General features: G+C 39.4%; 1 protein-coding gene across 1 annotated transcript in view; it reads right to left on the bottom strand.

Annotated features, from left to right (window-relative positions):
• The window catches only part of LOC121372966 (glycoprotein-N-acetylgalactosamine 3-beta-galactosyltransferase 1-B-like), a 51,802-nt gene that overhangs the window by 18,517 nt on the left and 13,525 nt on the right, over window positions 1-19,760 (bottom strand). Inside the window, 2 exon segments of the mRNA XM_041499404.1 lie at window positions 3,254-3,289; window positions 10,858-10,995. Coding sequence (XP_041355338.1) covers window positions 3,254-3,289; window positions 10,858-10,995 — 174 coding nt within the window.

Genomic DNA, 19,760 nt, shown 5'->3' with positions numbered 1-19,760 from the left:
TCTATTTCCAATAAAAGGTGCTGATTTTTCAAGCCTTTGTTCCTTTCACAAAGAAAATGTGACTTTTAAAGTCATCATCATCATTATTATTATTGCTATACGGTAATAAATGAACAATATTATTTATTATTATTATTAAAAAAGTAAAGTTTGTTTTATTTAACGACGCCGCTAGAACACATTGATTTTTTTATCTTATCATCGGCTATTGGACGTCAAACATATGGTCATTCTGACACTGTTTTTAGAGGAAACCCGCTGTCGCCACATATGCTACTCTTTTTACGACAGGCAGCAAGGGATCTTTTATTTGCGCTTCCCACAGGCAGGATAGCACAAACCATGGCCTTTGTTGAACCAGTTATGGATCACTGGTCGGTGCAAGTGGTTTACACCTACCCATTGAGCCTTGCGGAGCACTCACTCAGGGTTTGGAGTCGGTATCTCGATTAAAAATCCCATGCCTCGACTGGGATCCGAACCCAGTACCTACCAACCTGTAGACCGATGGCCTGCCACGACGCCACCGAGGCCGGTTATTATTATTAATATATATAATAGAATGCCAGAAATCGAATATAATTCATACTTGTCGAAAGTTCAAAACGAAAATAATAAGTATCGCAGTCACACCTTTATTTTTGACACAATCCCCGTACATCTGACGTCATGGGACGCCATCGGTGATTTTTAATCGATTTTAGAAATGGCTAATTAGGGGCGTAATCGGGGGGGGGGGGGGGGGGGTTACCTCATGAAGTTGCAAATGACCACAACATACGTCAGGCAGGATCCATGAACGTATTGAAAGTGCTAAGATGTTCAATCTGATTAAAATTAGCTCTACTGGTCTACCAGTAGATCTAACAGCATTACGTGGACTCCCATGTCCAGGTGGCATTTCGTCTATAAATAATAATTTAAATATCGGCCAATCAAACTTCGCCTTTTATAACGTGAGCATACAAATTCTAAAAATATCGTGAGAGACTATTTATGCGGCCGCCAAATGGCGAACCATACAAATATGTACGGGAGATCGACGACTGCTTAACTGCAATATGCATACCTCCAAGTGTTTAATTTATTTTTAAAGAACTAAATCAATCTTTAATTTTACAGTACAAATTATTTATTTTATAAAATAAAACATGTGCTAATGCATTGACGAGATCGGTCTGGTGAGATACAAATTTGTTTTTTCTTTTTGTTTTAATAATATCAAAGGAAACCCGCTACATTGTTTCTAATGCTGCAAGGGATCTTTTACATAAGCAATTTCCCACAGACAGGAAAGCACACACCATGGCCTTTAACCACTTGTGGTGCACTGAATAGAAAAGCTACTGGAAAGACATATTTATTTACATACATACATGCATACATACATACATACATACATACATACATACATACACGCACACGCATATATATATAAAAAAAAAAAAAAAAAAAAAAAAAATCCTACGGACTACCAAAACTACGGTGGTATATTTAGGACACGAACTTATTTTAAAGACCTCAAACTCTCGACTTATTATCTCAAGGGAGCGGAATCTAGATTTCGGTAGAGTGTTCAACTGGGGTTCTTTGGTTACAGAAACGAATCTCCTCAGTGGATCATTTTGTGAATGTTTTTTCCCGTCCCAACCAGTTTCCCATCAAAATGCATATAAAAGATCCCTTGCTACTACTGGAAACATGATCTTGAGCTATTGATTTATTATGTGGAGCGCTCATCATTTAAACTCTCATCATCAATTATGTCTTTATCTTTTGCAATTCTCTTTTTGGCTGGGCGCGGTCGGGGTCTATTTCAGTAGGTTGCGAGCTCGCCTGAGGTGCTTGCGACGCAGGATCGAATCACCTTGGTGGATCCATTCAACTTATTGGTCAAAGTCCGTGGCATTTGTTTTCCTGTCTTTCGGAAAGTGCATATAAAAGATCCCATGCCACTAATGGGAAAATGTAGCATATTATCTTGAGCTCTCAACTAATTATCTCAAACTATCAATGTATTATGTCAATCGCTCAACATATTAACTCTCGTCAAAATGTATGGGTTTTTTTTTGTTTTGCAATTCTCTTTGTGGCTGTACAGTACTGATGCAGAAGTTGAGAGCTCAAGATAATAAGTCGAACGGTGGAGATAATAAATCGAACACTCGAGATAAATCGAGTACTAAGGATAAGTTCAGCACTCGAGATAATAAGTCAAACAATTGAGATAATAAATCGAGAACTCGAGATAATATGTCAAGAGTTTAACATAATAAGTTGAGCTCTCGTGATAATCAGTCAAACTCTGGAGATAATATAAGTCAAGCACTCATGATAATAAGTCGAGCGCTTGTGATAATAAGTCAAGTGCTCAAGTTAATAAGTTAGGCGGCTGAGATGATAAGTTGAGGGCTTGAGATAATCAGTAATGATAGTTATTTTAACACTGTATGGCCGAACGTTGATTCATTTTTATGGCAACGGGATTAAATAATAATCGTAACCATTTTGCATTAAGTTTATATACGCAGTCCTCGGCTGTTACGGCCGTGGTTCATATAGCCGAGCTCCAATTCAAATTAGATTGTCGTTCAAGCAATAGGCGAACTTGTTGGCCTATTTCAACATTAAACAACGGGGGAAAGGTGCACTAATAAACTCTGGATTGTAAACTAGAATACATAGATTTTATGGCTATACTATCATGGGTTTTTTCCGTCTTGAAACAAAAGTTCAACATTAAAATTTTAATTTGAAATTAGTTTTCGGCATATTAATTCACCCGAATCATTTCGTATACCCTCGGAATAATTCCGAATGTCTCAAATACTTTTCACATCACTAGCATGATTTTGCAAGTAAGGTTTTGATTGGTCGAATGAAAGGTCAACTGGACATGAGCTCCAACGGGGGTGCTGTTAGATCCACAGGTAATAGTAATTAACCAGCGGAGCTAATTTTAATTAGATTGTAAACTGTTGGACATAGTGTTTTTGAAGGCGTAAGCCGCTATTTATGAAACTGATCCGGAACTGGACAAGGTGATCTGCAATTAGCGTAAGTACGCCAGCTCGAACAACACTGTTTTTGGTGTCAAATGTTTACCTAAATTTACATTTTATAACACTGTTTATTTATATGGTTGATTGTCTTTATTACCAGCCATTTCTTTTAAAGTCATACGCGCGCATGTTGACAGAATTCACTTATTTTTGTCAAGTGATCCGGAACTGACGCATCACCTGTAGCCTACGTATGAGGACTGAGTAGCACTTTGGCGAAAACGGGTCAGTTCAGTTTAGGATTCTGGTTTGTCAACGGAACATTGGCGAAAACGGGTCAGTTCGGTTCCGTTATATACCGTTGACACACCAAATGCAGTTCTGTTCAATGCGTATCAATGCGTTTCAATGTGTACTGATCCGCATTATGAATCGCCGTTGAGACATCGCCACTCAATGCAGATCAAAACGGATCAATCCGTTTTGGATAGAGATACACCAAAATACGCGGGTGACAGGTCGTGTTGTGGGGCACTGATGCCATACAATAAAAAGAGAATATTTCATGGGGTTTTTTGTTGTGAAATATGATGTATATCTCATCTCGTGAAGTTTGCAATCATATCTCACGAGTCTCGCTTGCGCGACGAGTGTTATATGATTGCAAAATTCACGAGATGCGATATAAATCATATTTGACAAAAACAAACATTAAATTTTGTAATTATTATATAACTTTTGGCAATTTACCTTTATTTTTAAAATGCCAGTTGCAAAATAGTTCCGGCTTTCTTACAGTGAAGATAACACTTTATACAGTGACGATAACTCATTTTAGAGTGAAATAGTGAAATATGGAATATGAATCTAGCCGATTTGGACACCAATATGAATAGCCTAATATTGCAATGTTATATATAAATAATAATAATAATAATAATAATAATATAATAATAATAATAATAATAATCTTAGCGTGGAGATCGGTCCGAACCCCCGGACCCCCAGCTCACGCACTCTACGTCCCTGTGGACTCCCTAAAATCTTCCACCACCGATACTTACTCCATGCGATTAAGCCAATCCGTTGTACTCGTCTTTGGCCAAAACGACATCAACTCACAAATGTCATATCAATAATGTGGAAGCTGGGTCAACATCGCTTTTGCCTAAATCGAAATTCAATCAACATTTGTAGAATGCAGATGTAGCAGATGTTTAGTTTTTTTGTGATGTGTAACCACAGAAGGCAGATTCTAGTGTTTTATTCATAGCGTGAACACTGAGACGAACAAAAGACCTAAAATGCATACGGTAATATAACAATAGTAAATACTACGTGTTACGGTGTAACAGTTGCACATATATATATAATTCAGGGCTGACCATATCATAAAAATTCCAATTGCCCACCGGGCAAGTAACTCTCAAATTTCACTTGCCCACAACAAAATTAACGTGTCCCAAAACGTAAGCAGTTTAAATAAAAATGAACTAAATCTTTTTATTTCCCTATATTTGTGAATGTCAAGAAAACAAATTGCTATCAGAATGAAGGCAAATTGGAAATGAGTTTATGTGGTGTCTGTTTTTTTTAACTTTAACCCCTTTACTTTAGAATGATCATCGAAAATATACTACTTTGAGTTAATGTTTCACAGTGAATAACATTAATTTCGGGTTTTATTTTTCCATTTAATTTACTATTATTATTTTTTTTTTTTTTTTCTCTTTTTTTTTTTCGGGGTGGGGGGGGGGGGGGGTGGGGGGAGACGAGTGTACAAAAGAGATTTTTTTGTTTTTAAATTCTTTTAAGGACATTTTATTTAAACAAAATTCAGGGAAAGTGCATGTATACTCTCGGTTTTCGTTAAAATTTCTGGCGTTTGGCGCTTTCGATGTGAGTCCGACACACAATCAGTCAGAGACTGCTTAGATCCCGTTACAGTCTCCTGCATGCGCGCACCGGCCTCGGTGGCGTCGTGGCAGGCCATCGGTCTACAGGCTGGTAGGTACTGGGTTCGGATCCCAGTCGAGGCATGGGGTTTTTAATCCAGATACCGACTCCAAACCCTGAGTGTGTGCTCCGCAAGGCTCTATGGGTAGGTGTAAACCACTTGCACCGACCAGTGATCCATAACTGGTTCAACAAAGGCCATGGTTTGTGCTATCCTGCCTATGGGAAGCGCAAATAAAAGATCCCTTGCTGCTAATCGAAAGAGTAGCCCATGCAGTGGCGACAGCGGGTTTCTTCTCAAAATCTGTGTGGTCCTTAACCATATGTCTGACGCCATATAACCGTAAATAAAATGTGTTGAGTGCGTCGTTAAATAAAACATTCCTTTCCTTTCCTTTCCTGCATGCGCGCCTACTCGCTGTTCTTTAAAGCTGCAGTCCCTGGAATATTTTTTATTATTTAAGCATATAGAATGATGATCCAATTCTGTTTGGTACATGTAATGTCCACCACATCGCTATATTTGGCAACGCTCGCTTATCTACATTATCTAGGTCAACTACAAACGCATTGGCCAGCTTTGTTTTTCTTCATTTAGCGGGACGCCAATAGAACTGGGACTTTACGTGATTTGCGCAGGAGCTGAGCTTCTCACGTGATTTTGAACAAATTTAACTGTCTTGATCGAGGGGTCATCTCATATCTCCAAAACATATTTATATCCATAGAGGTATGGTACAACACCTTTCCAGGGGTCGGTGGGGGATTTGCCTTGAAATTTTGACAGTGGCCAACGGTTACGCGTTACATGTAAGGGGGTGTTAATAATTACATAATGCTCTAGGGGTAGAGGAAGAGGGTGTTGTGTTCCATTTACGTAACATTTTTCAAGACTATATGTTATTTTTATTCATTATTTAGACGTAAAAAGGTGGTTTTTGGAAATGCGCAGTCAGTCTAGGATCGATCCCCATCGGCGGGTATATAAAAGGCCATGGTATGTGATAGCATGTCTGTGGGATGGTACATATAAACGATCTCTTGCTAAAAAAAAATAAAAAAAAATGTAGCGGGCTTCCAAGGCACGTGTGCAGTCATTTCAGCGGGGTTGGGGTTGTAGATTGTGTTGAGCGAAGTATATATGGGGCCATGCTCCCCCAGGAAATATATTTCAATTTTTTAAAGCATGGGCAGGTAAGGGTTTCGACCTCCAATACCCTCCCCCTGTACATGCACCCGGTTCCTCTCTAAGATTTTATGTCAAAATTACCAAATGTTTGACATCCAATTGATGTCGTTAAAATTTTAAAAACAACAAAAAAACCCAACAACAACAACAACCAAAACACACCCTAACTTTATCCTTTCCAAACGAAATAATATTTATTTGAATTTGTCGATTTTAACAGACGTAAAATTAAGAAGTGAAAACGTTCATTGTCTACTTTAGTATATTTTATTAAAAAAAATATATATACATGATCAATGTGTTACTACTATTCAAACTAAACTTTAAAAGTTCTACTAACACTTTACAAAATATTAATTCTGAAATAGGAAGGTACGATTGTCGATAATACATTGTCAAGATCAAACCGGTTTTAACGAAAGACTCTAGTACCGTATCCTCAACCGAACGTTCTTCGTACAGCGCAAGATTTCTCATTTCATTTTTTGAGACGAACCCTACAATTTGAAATCGGCAAACGCACGTGTTAACTGAAACTGACAACAGGCTGTCGTTTGTCCTTTGCTGAGCAATGACGGCACAGGTGACGAATCGAGCGTATACTTTTGACGATCTCCGTTCATAATGAACACACACGAGTTTTTAAAAAAGTGCATTTGAGCTTGTAACCGGCCTCGGTGGCGTCGTGGCAGGCCATCGGTCTACAGACTGGTAGGTACTGGGTTCGGATCCCAGTCGAGGCATGGGATTTTTAATCCAGATACCGACTCCAAACCCTGAGTGAGTGCTCCGCAAGGCTCAATGGGTAGGTGTAAACCACTTGCACCGACCAGTGATCCATAACTGGTTCAACAAAGGCCATGGTTTGTGCTATCCTGCCTGTGGGAAGCGCAAATAAAAGATCCCTTGCTGCCTGTCGTAAAAAGAGTAGCCTATGTGGCGACAGCGGGTTTCCTCTAAAAACAGTGTCAGAATGACCATATGTTTGACGTCCAATAGCCAATGATAAGATAAAAAAATCAATGTGCTCTAGTAGCGTCGTTAAACAAAACAAACTTTACTTTACTTTACTTTGAGCTTGTATTTCATATTTGTATATGTTATAATATGGTAACCAGAGACTGTAACTTTAATTTCGGGTTTTACTTTTCCATTTATTTTACTATTATTATTGTTGGGGGGGGGGGGGGGGGGGGGTGTTGGACGAGTGTACCAAAGAGATTTTTTGTTTTTAAATTATTTAAAAAAAAAAAAAAGTATACCCCTCTATTTTTCAGGATGAAGTTTATTTATAGAATGCAGGACATTTCATTTAAGGACATTTCATTTTCAAAAAATTCAGGGGCAGTACATGTATACCGTCGGAAATTCTGGCGTTTGGCGCTTTCGATGTGAGTCCGACACACAATCAGTCAGAGACTGCATAGATCCCGTTACAAATTGTCCTGCATGCGCGCCTACTCGCTGTTCTTTGATATTTAGTCAATTAAATGTTACTTGCATTTAATACTAGTACATCAATTTAATTGGGAAACAAATACGAAAATTTGCATATGAACAAGCTAATTTCACAATACGAAACGCTACTATGTTAGTTAAAAACTGACTGTGCGGTTGTAATTTCCTGACCTCGTTTTACGTCACACGTGGGTTGCGCGAGCTCACATAGATAAAGCGAAACTTTACAAAGAGTCTACTCATCCATTTTAGTAACGTGCTGGATCGTACCGTTCTAAACAGCTTTTTGTCGATGCTTCATCGTTTTAGTCATTTTATTTGCCAGACACCGACATGAAATACCATGATTTTTGAATAAAATCTTAAAGGAACATTCCTGAGTTTACTGCCATCATTAAGGTGTTATCGACTAACAAAGACTTTTTAACTATTGTAATTAAATATCAAATATATTTTCCTGCATAACATATTAGTGGCTGTATATTAAACGTGTTTCTGATCGTTCTACTATTTGTACTAGGTTAGATTTAATTTTATTTCCTGAAATATGTTTTTTCGTACGTACGAAATTATTTGAAGACAAAATCCAGTTTGAACTTCTTACAAATATTAAGACGACCAGAAACGCATTGAATATACAGACACTGATATTCTAAACAAGAAAATATATTTAATATGTAAATGTAATCGTACAAATATTTTATTAGTGGGAAACATCTTACAATGATGCAAACTCGGGAATGTCCCTTTAATTTCTTAAATGTCTTCAAAAAGGAAGGTGGCTTATTGAAAGACGGGGGCCTATACTTCCGGTCCAATACGGTACTCAATAATATAATAATCATGGGAAACGAAAGGTCGGTTCCGTGATTTTACTCACACGCTATCGGTAACGATCGTTTCCGTGAAATCCAGGGGCCTGACACGCACACATAAACATACTGTACATAGCCGGGATGGATGGAGAGAGAGAGAGAGAGAGAGAGAGAGAGAGAGAGAGAGAGAGAGAGAGAGAGAGAGAGAGAGAGAGAGAGAGAGAGAGAGAGGGTGGGTGGAGGGGGGCAGTTAGTTTTCTTACTTGCACAACCAATCGAAGTTTGTGAACGGCCTCGCCGCCTTAGCCCAGCTTTCAAATGGTGGACGACGTTTGCTGCAGACTACGGAATTACAAAAATCGCAGTGTACAAAAGGAATAAAGAGAGTTTGAGTTCGGAAATTCTGGTTGCCCGGCGGACGACTGAATTGTAAATTTTACTCGTCTGAGCAAATGTTTACTCGTCTGGGGCGAGCGGATGAGTACTTTTAGCCAGCCTAATATTATAAACATTCAAAATATTAATGATCATAAAAAAGTATATATCATTATTTAAAACTACGATGTAATTAACAAGGGTGAATACATTTGCATCACATTTACATTAATAATAATAATCTTAATTATATATATAATTAATATTATTATTATAATATATAATTCACATTTGCATCACACCATAATTACATTAATAACAATAATCTTAATTATATATACAATTAAGATTATTATTATTAATGTACTTATGGTGTGATGCAAATGTATTCACCCTTGTTAATTACATCGTAGTTTATATATATAGCACATTAATTCTGTTCCGCTTCATACTTCCTAAGAGAGATAACTGTGGCGCGTTCACGAAGCCGAGCGATCGCCTACTATTTGACTGGTACCGTCGCCGTGTATCACATCACATTTGTCAAACGATAGGCACAAAAACCAGATCTAGCGATCTACCGCATTGGCTCGCCCGCCTGAACATTCCTCGGGTGAATTGGTACTCGACTGAAGTGTTAGGTAACTAGTTTAACACGCCTGTCTTGGGCTTAGCCTCCGACATCGTCAAACGGGCGGGACGTATCCCAGTGGTAAAGCGATAGCGGGTTTCCTCTTTCAATATCTGTGTGGTCCTTACCCATAAATTTGACGTCGTTAAATAAAACATTTCCTTCCTTCCTTCCTGACATCGCCATTGACTAAATCCGGGACAGGAGAAGTTTTCCGAATACATTCCACGAATCATCCGTAATTGATCGATGACTTCCGATCTAATTCCACCACGAATTATTCACGATCGATGGATGTGTTACGAATGGATTCCACAAATTATCCGTAACCGATCGGAGTCAATCTGATTGAAATTCAGCTCTGCTGATCGATCCACAGGTACCGTAATACACTAGTAATACACCAGTGGAGCTGATTTTAAACGTGTTCCAAATGGGTTCCACGAATCATCCGTAATCGATCGTGGTCTTCCGAACAGATTTCACGAATTATTCAGAATCGGTTGAGGCGTTCTAAACGAATCCATGAATCAGTCGAGGTGCTACGAAATCAGTGCACGAATTATCCATAATCGGTCGAAATGTTCCGAACGGAGTCCACGAATTATTCGTAATCGGTCGAAATATTCTGAATGGATTCCACGAATTATCCATAATCGGTCGAAATGTTCCGAACGGATTCCACGAATTATTCGTAATCGGTCGAAGTGTTCTGAATGGATCCCACAAATTATGAGTAATCAGTTAAGGTATTCCAAATGGATTCCACAAATTAAGCGTAATTGGCCGAAGTGCTGCAAATGGATTCCACAAATTAAGCGTAATTGGTCGTAGTGTTCGAAAAGGATTTCATGAATTATCTGTAATCGGTCGAAGTGTTCCAAATTGATTCTATGACTGGTCCGTAATCGGCTGATGTGTTCCGAATGGATTCCTCGGACTACAAGGGCAGATCCAGGAATTGTTTTGCTGGGGGGGGGGGGGGGGGGGGGGGGACTAACTGGAAAATTTAGCAAATGGGTATCTCAGTTAGGGGAAACAATTATAAAAGAGTTTTTAAAAACCCAGAATCACTTGAATATTTGTAAGAGACGGGTCTAGCGGTCCTCCTGGGATTCGCCTCTGAATTATCCACAATCGGTGGACGTCATCCATATGTTGTAACATTAAAATCGTCGAATCGCAACTATCAGTATACTTGTATCACACATCAGCTGATCAACAGCACTGGCGGGTTTGGGGGGGGGGGGGGGGCATGCTGGGTGCGCACTCCTCTTTATTTTTTAGCATCATTTCTATTTGCTGTTTTTTTAATAGCCTAATAATTTGCTATGCAGAAACGTGAATCTTCCAACAAAAGGCAACATCTACAAAGACGCCGCCCACCTCCTCCCCCCCCCCCCCCCCCCCCCCCCCGTTCCAAATGTCCTGGATCCTTCAGTTTAGGTCCTGGTTTCCCGATATAATACCGTATGGTCTCAAGTGGTAGATGAAGAACTCCAAGACGTACATGTTCGAAGACGTAATATAGTGAAAGGTAATAGCGTAGTCGCTTATGCCGTCAATTCCCTGAAACAGACAAACAAAAGGAGAAAGTTATATAATAAAAAGAACATTTCATGTTTGTTTGTCAAATATGATTTATATCTCAAGTGAAGTTTGCAATCATATCTCACGAGTCGTGCTTGGGCGACGAGTGTGATATGATTGCAAACTTCACGAGATGATATATTTATCATATTTGAAAAAAACCCCAAAACACATGAAATGTTCTATTTATTACAAGTTTTGGCAATTTACCTTTATTTATAAAATGCAAGCAACAAAATAGTTCTGGCTTTCTTACAGTGAAGATAACACTTTCTACAGTGACGATAACAGATTTTAGAGTGAAATAGTGAAAATTTCACTCAAAAATGTGTTATCGTCACTGAGTGACTGATAACACTTATTTCACTGATATTTTAAGATATTTCACTAAATGTGATATAATAAAGTTATATATCACACCGGTCTCGGTAGTCTAATGGTTAAGGCATCGGACATAAGGCTGGTAGGTACAGGGTTCGCTGCCCGGTACCGGCTCCCGCCCAGAGCGAGTTTAACGAGTCAATGGGTATAGGTGTAAGACCTGGACGGACAGCCTAGATAGCTGAGGTATGTGTGCCCAAGGCTTTGTGTTACTCAAGATGCCAGAATGTGGACTCGTTCCAGCCAGTGCACCACGATTGGTATATACCAAAGGCCGTGGTATGTGTAATCCTGTATGTGCGATGGTGGATATAGACGGCACCACGATTGGTATATACCAAAGGCCGTGGTATGTGTAATCCTGTATGTGCGATGGTGGATATAGACGGCACCACGATTGGTATATACCAAAGGCCGTGGTATGTGTAATCCTGTATGTGCGATGGTGGATATAGACGGCACCACGATTGGTATATACCAAAGGCCGTGGTATGTGTAATCCTGTATGTGCGATGGTGGATATAGACGACCCCTCGCTACTAATGGAACACTAAAAGTAGTGGGTTTTCTCTTACTAACCACTAATATCTACTGTCCCGGACAAGACAAACAGCCCAGATAGCTGAGGTGTGTGTCCAGAACATCGTGTTTGAATCTTAATTGGATTATACTCATGAAAATAAGTTAAAATGAATGAAAATATATGATAGCTTGTACACTTGTATACTTGTGCATGTTGTAGTCCGTCTATGAAAGCGGTATAAGTGATATAGCGGGCGGGATTTAGCTCAGTCGATTGAGTGCTCGCTTGAGGTGCTTACGTCGCAGGATCGAACCACCTCGGTGGACCCATTCAACTCTGGGTGTTTGTTTTTTTTCTTCTTTTTTTTTCTTTCTTTTTTATTGTTGTTTATATATATAAATAAATAAATAAATATATATATTTATATATATATATCGTTTATCGTTCCAATCAGTGCACCACAACTTGTCAAAGGCTTTCCTGTCTGTGGTTATGTGCATATAAAAGAACCTTTGTTGCATTATGAAAAAAATATAGCGTGTTTCGATTGATGACTAAGTGTCAGAATTACCAAATGTTTGACATCCAATAGCCGATGATTAATTAATCAATGTGCTCTTGTAGTGTGTGACGGGACATGCTCTTATCTTTTCGCCTGTGGCGATGTTAATTGTTTTAGAGGGCTGTGTGCAGCTTGGTTACGTAATACCCCCGCGCGACGGTGGTAGTCTTGTGTCCCAATATGCACTTAGACCAGATGGGAACTTGGTTACATAATACCTCCGCGCGACCTTGGTATTTCTAGCGAACTAGGTGACAACCAGTCTAGGCTTCTAAGAAAATATACCGTCTGTGACGGCACATGCTCTTAAATTATTTTCGCCTGTGGCGATATTAATTGTTTAGAGGGCCGTGTGCAGTTCCCAATATGCACTTAAGCCCAGGTGGGCAACTTTGTTACGTGATACCTCTGCGCGACGGTCGTCGAGCTTTTCTATTACACACCCAGTCGAGGTGTGGAGGTCATGTGGCCAGTAGTTATGTATTAACTCCGGTAGTGCTGTTTATGACCAGGAATGCTCGCGGAATGGCGACAGCCAGTCTGGTCATCTAAGAGAAAGATATGCCGTCTTGGTCGCTGTGGAAATTCACTTGATAGGGGGAGGACCGCCTTGCACCCCCAGGCGATATTCGGATTTATAATAAATAGCAAGGGTTTTAGAGATATCGGGGAGAAACATATTGGAAGGCTTCCAGGAAACGTTCGTCCGTTTGGACTTGGTAAATATCATTTCTGCTCTGTTGTATAACCTTGATGTGATTGATGTGACTTTAAATATTTTAATACTGTATTATACCAATATTATTTAGACGGTGCTGCCGGTCATCTGACGCAGTATACTGTAGGCTCACTGTTCTAAATAATTATTAAGGCTTAGCCAGTCATCCTAGAGACCTAGGTAAACTGTAGGTTATTGTCTTTATTGTGATAGGTACCAGTATTAATTCTGTGTTACAAGGTTACTGAATGAGTAGTTAAGGGTTAATTAAAAATTAACCAGTTAGGAATAGAGTTGTAATTCCTTTTAAGTTCTCCTGGCAGCCTTTCTCAATTATCACACGTTATTGAACGAGTAGTAAGGGTTAATCAAAGATTAACCAGTTAGGAATAGAGTTGTAATTCCTTTATTAATTAAGTTCTCCTGGAAGCGTTTCTCAATTATCACACGTGTGGGTGTTGTGTCACGGTGAAGTGATTACAATATTGTGTAAACTAGACACCTAGAGATTAACTAATTAAGTGATCAGTTCTGGGTTGTTATTATTTGTTGTTGTTAATTAACTACTGCGGCAGTACATTTGTCTGCGTAGTAGTAATACAGATTCCAAAGTGTATAGTGTTTTTGTTGTGTTTTCTAGTGAACTAAACGTGCTATATTACATATACTTTATATATAGATCTTATCTCTGATCCTACCTAGACGAGCCACACGCGGGTATAACTGCCCGATACCTAATAAATTTACAGAGAGAGATATCTGGATAAATTTACAGTTACGGGTATTAGAGGATATTTGGATAACCGCTCGTTTCATTCATAGTTAAAACGGGTAAATGGGGGCTTTATAGGATACCCGTAACTAGGATACCCGTGACTAGAAAAGTAATTAATTAAGTGCGTCATATCTCATGAATAAGTGCTGGATAGCCTACGCTCAGTGTAGTGGAGATTAAGCACGCATAGGACGAGTTGTAAATGGGGCTGTTATAAATTATTTTTACAAATTAACTAGAAGTAGCAGCGTTGTTCACTAGAAAATTAATTAATAATAAGTGCGGACATGAATAAGAATTTGCTGGATAGGCCTACGCTCAGTGTAGTGGAGATTAAGCAAGCACGTAAGGCCGAGTTAGTTGAAATCGCAAGTGAGCGGGAAATTGATTTAACATCAGCTAAAACCTTAGGAGATATAAGGACAATTATTATCCAGGACGTTTTTGGTGATAGGCCTGTTATGGAAGACAGTGAGATTGTTCCAGAGATAGAGATAAATGAGTTAAGTGTGGAACAACAATTAGCTTTTAAAAAACTTGAGTACGAAAGAGAAGAACGTGCATTAGATAGAGATAGAGATAGAGAAGAGAAAGAGAGAGAAGAGAAGAACGTGCATTAGATAGAGAAGAGAGAGAGATAGAGAGAGGGATATAGAAAAAGAAGAGAGAGAGAGAGAGAGAGAGAGAGAGAGAGAGAGAGAGAGAGAGAGAGAGAGAGAGAGAGAGAGAGAGAGAGAGAGAGAGAGAGAGAGAGAGAAGAGAGAGATAGGGATACAGAATTCCAGTTAGCAAAATTAAAAGTGGAACATGAGTTAAAGTTGAATACTGAAGAAGTTAGACGTGAGGCAGGAAATGGTTTTAACATGTCGAAGGCTTATAGATCAGTGCCTGTATTTGATGACCAGGAGGTAGATATGTTCTTCCAACTTTTTGAACGGGCCGCTAAGCAGCTAAATTGGCCGCAGTCTAAGTGGACATTGTTAGCCGTGTCTAAGTTTAAGGGGAAGGCTAGTGTAGCTTATAATTCAATGAGTGATGAGCGAGCAAGTCAGTACGACCTAGTTAAGGCGGCAGTGTTGAGGGCGTATGACTTACGACCTGAGGATTATCGTTTACGGTATAGCGAGTTGAGAAAAACGCAGGGTCAGTCTTATAGTGAGTTTGTGGCTAAGAAGGCAGGGATGTTTGATAAATGGGTGGTGTCTCATCAGGTAGAGTCATATACCGACTTACGGGAGTTGTTGATCTTACAGGACATTAAAAATGGATTACCAGTTAGCTTACGTATTCATTTAGAGGATCGTGATGTCAAAAAGATAGAGGAGGCAGGCATAGTGGCAGATAACTACGTGTTAATACACAAAGCTCAGGCAGTACAGGGTAGCTGTATAAACAGGGTGATAAGAAGAAATTTCAGCCAGGTTTTTCCCGGGAAAGTAGCTATCGGGGAGAGTCATCTAGTTGGTCAGCTAGTCAGGCAAGGAATGCACCTGGTGGGCAAGATAAGGACAGGCCTGCATTATCAGCCAATGCACGAACTTTTCGTCCACATTGCAGTTACTGTAAAAAGGATAACCACCTTGTCGGGGACTGTTTTAAAAGGAAACGCGATAATGCGCAAGTGGTCGGTTTAGTGAGGTCAGCTCCGTTAGCGAGAGAGTTAATGGTTAGTCCTATGGCAGAGAAAGTAAACCCCTATGTGTCCACTGGTATGGTTTGTGATGTGAAACAAGAATTGAGTCCTAAGGCAATATCAATCTATCGTGATACCGGCTGTAGTCAGTCACTGATAACGCAAGAGTGTTTAGCTGGTATAGAGAATTCAGATACAGGACGTAGTTTGGCTTTAACCTCAGATACTGGAGAAAAAATGATTGTCCGGTTACATAACGTTTTCTTGTGTTCGAAGTTTGTGACCGGACCAATCGTTATGAGTGTTGTGAAGGACTTGCCTGTTGAAAACATAAGAGTTTTCTTGGGTAATGATTTGACTAGTCAGTGTTAATTAAAATTAAAAATTAACCAGTTAGGAATAGAGTTGTAATTCCTTTTAAGTTCCCCTGGCAGCGTTTCTCAATTATCACACGTTACTGAACGAGTAGTAAGGGTTAATCAAAGATTAACCAGTTAGGAATAGAGTTTTAATTCCTTTATTAATTAAGTTCCCCTGGAAGCGTTTCTCAATTATCACACATGTGGGTGTTGTGTCACGGTGAAGTGATTAGAATATTGTGTAAATTAGACACCTAGAGATTAACTAATTAAGTGATCAGTTCTGGGTTGTTATTATTTGTTGTTGTTAATTAACTACTGCGGCAGTACATTTATCTGCGTAGTATAATACAGATTCCAAAGTGTATAGTGTTTTTGTTGTGTTTTCTAGTGAACTAAACGTGCTATATTACATATACTTTATATATAGATCTTATCTCTGATCCTACCTAGACGAGCCACGCGGGTATAACTGCCCGTAACAGAGAGATCTATTAATATACAGTTAGGAGAGATATTTGGATAACCGTGTTTCATTCAGTTACGGGTATTATAGGATCCCCATGACACCGTCTCTGGGAGTTGTGGAAATATCACTTCATAGGTGAGGTACCGCGTTGTGCCCCCAGGCGATATTCGCTGTCTCTGAGATTTTTGAATAAATAGATAGGATTTTAGATATATCGAGGAGAAACATTGGAAGTATCCAGATGAACAGACGACATCGACTGAACGATCTATATAAGTTCAGTCCGGACGTGGTAAATGTATTTTTCTGCTCTGTTGTATAACCTTGATGTGATTGATGTGACTTTAAATATTTAAAAACTGTATTATACCAATATTATTTAGACAATGTCTCCGGTAATCTGACGAAGTAAATTGTAGGCTTCACTGTTCTAAAATTATTAAAGTTTAGCCAGTCATCCTAGAGGACCTAGGTAAACTGTAGGTTATTGTCTTTATTGTGATAGGTACCAGTATTAATTCTGTATTACAAGGTTACTGAATGAGTAGTTAAGGGTTAATTAAAAATTAACCAGTTAGGAATATAGTTGTAATTCCTTTATTAATTAAGTTCCCCTGGCAGCGTTTCTCAATTATCACACGTGTGCGTGTTGTATCACGGTGAAGTGATTAGAATATTGTGTAAACTAGACTCCTAGAGATTAACTAATTAAGTGATTAGTTCTGGGTTGTTATTATTTGTTGTTGTGAATTAACTACTGTGGCAAGTACATTTGTCATAGTAGTGTTAATTCAGATTCCAAAGTGTATTGTGTTTTGTTGTGTTTTCTAGTGAACTAAACGTGCTATATTATATATATTTATATAAGATCGTATCTCTGATTATACCAAGAGCCGAGCCACTCGGGTATTAGACTGCCCGATACAGAGAGATCTAATAGATATACAGTTAGGAGAGATATTTGGATAATTGTGTTTTATTCAGTTACGGGTATTATAGGATCCCCGTGACCAGAGTAAAAATTGGGGTGCTCGTCCCGGATCTGAAACGGGACATGCATATTTAAAAAGTATTGTTTGTAAATGGGGGCTTTATAAATTATTTTTACAAATTATCTAGAAGTAGCAACATTGTTCACTAGAAAAAAAAGAAAAAAAGTGCGTCATACCTAAACATGGATAATAATTTGCTGGATAGGCCTACGCTCAGTGTAGTGGAGATTAACGAGCACGTAAGGCCGAATTAGTTGAAATCGCGAGTGAGCGAGAAATTGATTTAACATCAGCTAAAACATTAGGTGATATAAAGACAATTATTATCCAGGAAGTTTTTGGTGATAGGCCTGTTATGGAAGAAAGTGAGATTGTTCCAGAGATAGATATAAATGAGTTGAGTGTGGAACAACAGTTAGCTTTTAAAAAGCTTGAGTACGAAAGAGAAGAACATGCATTCGATAGAGAGAGAGATAGAGAGAGAGAGAGAGAGAGAGAGAGAGAGAGAGAGAGAGAGAGAGAGAGAGAGAGAGAGAGAGAGAGAGAAGAGAGGGACAGAGAAAAAGAAGAGAGGGTAGAGAAAAGGAAGAGAGGGATAGAGAAAAGGAAGATAGGGATAGAGTAGAGAGAGAGAGGGATAGAGAGAGAGAGGGAGAGAAAGAGAAGAGAGGGACAGAGAGAGAGAGAGAGACAGAGAGAGAGAGAGAGAGAGAGAGAGAGAGAGAGAGAGAGAGAGAGAGAGAGACAGACAGTCCAGACTGACAAGAGAGAAGAGTGTGACAGAGAGAGAGAGAGAGAGAGAGAGAGAGAGAGAGAGAGAGAGAGAGAGAGAGAGAGAGAGAGAGAGAGAGAGAGAGAGAATTCCAGTTAGCAAAATTAAAAGTGAAACATGAGTTAAAATTGAATACTGATGTTGGTTAGACGGGAGGCAGGAAATGGGTTTAACATGTCGGAGGCTTATAGATCAGTGCCTGTATTTGACGACCAGGAGGTAGATATGTTCTTCCAACTTTTTGAACGGGCCGCTAAGCAGCTAGATTGGCCGTGTCTAAGTTTAAGGGGAAGGCTAGCGTAGCTTATAATTCAATGAGTGATGAGCGAGCAAGTCAGTAAGACCTAGTTAAGTCTGCAGTGTTGAGGGCTTATGAGTTACGACCTGAGGAGTATTGTTTACGGTATAGCGAGTGGAGAGAAAAGCAGGATTAGTCTTATAGTGAGTTTGTGGCTAAGAAGGCAGGGATGTTTGATAAATGCGTGGTGTCTCATCAGGTAGAGTCATATACCGACTTACGGGAGTTGTTGATCTTACAGGACATTAAAAATGGATTACCAGTTAGCTTACGTATTCATTTAGAGGATCGTGATATCAAAAAGATAGAGGATGCAGGAATAGCGGCAGATGATTACGTGTTAATACGCAAAGCTCAGGCAGTACAGGGTAGCTCTATACAACAGGGTGATAAGAAGAAATTTCAGCCAGGTTTTTCCCGGGAAAGTAACTATCGGGGAGAGTCATCTAGTTGGTCAGCTAGTCAGGCAAGGAATGCACCTGGTGGGCAAAGTAAGGATAAACCTGCATTATCAGCCAATGCACGAACGTTTCGTCCACATTGCAGTTACTGTAAAAATGATAACCATCTTGTCGGGGACTGTTTTAAAAGGAAACGCGATAATGCGCAAGTGGTCGGTTTAGTGAGGTCAGCTCCGTTAGCTAGATAGTTAATGGTTAGTTCCATGGCAGAGAAAGTAATCCCGTATGTGTCCACTGGTATGGTTTGTGATGTGAAACAAGAGTCGAGTCCTAAGGCAATATCAATCTATCGAGATACAGGGTGTAGCCAGTCGCTTATAACGTCGGAGTGTTTAGCTGGTATTGAAAATTCAGATACAGGACGTAGTTTGGCCTTAACCTCAGTTACTGGAGAAAATATGGTTGTCCAGATACATAACGTTTTCTTGTGTTCGAAGTTTGTGACGGTACCAGTCGTTATGGGTGTTGTGAAGGACTTGCCTTTTGAAAACATAGGAGTTTTGTTGGGTAACGATTTGACTAATCAGTGTTGCCAGCCGCAAGGGGACCAATTGTTAATTGAAGACAGCCCTTTACCAATAGAAGAGTGTGAGGTTGATGAGATTAGTTATCCTGCGTTTGTAATGACTAGGGTTATGGCCAAAAGGGTAGCACGAGATCCAGAGGAAAATTGTGATTTGTCTGATACGTGTGTGAGCCATGAAATTGGAGTGGATGAGGTTATCAGTAAAATGGTAGATAAGTCAACTGAGGAACTAAATGTGGTGAACCTGTTAATCTCCCGCAGAGTGGAAATGAACC

Source organism: Gigantopelta aegis, chromosome 5, assembly GCF_016097555.1.
Source record: "Gigantopelta aegis isolate Gae_Host chromosome 5, Gae_host_genome, whole genome shotgun sequence".
Taxonomy (NCBI): Eukaryota; Metazoa; Mollusca; class Gastropoda; order Neomphalida; family Peltospiridae; genus Gigantopelta; species Gigantopelta aegis.
This window is presented reverse-complemented; position numbering and strand designations above follow the sequence as displayed.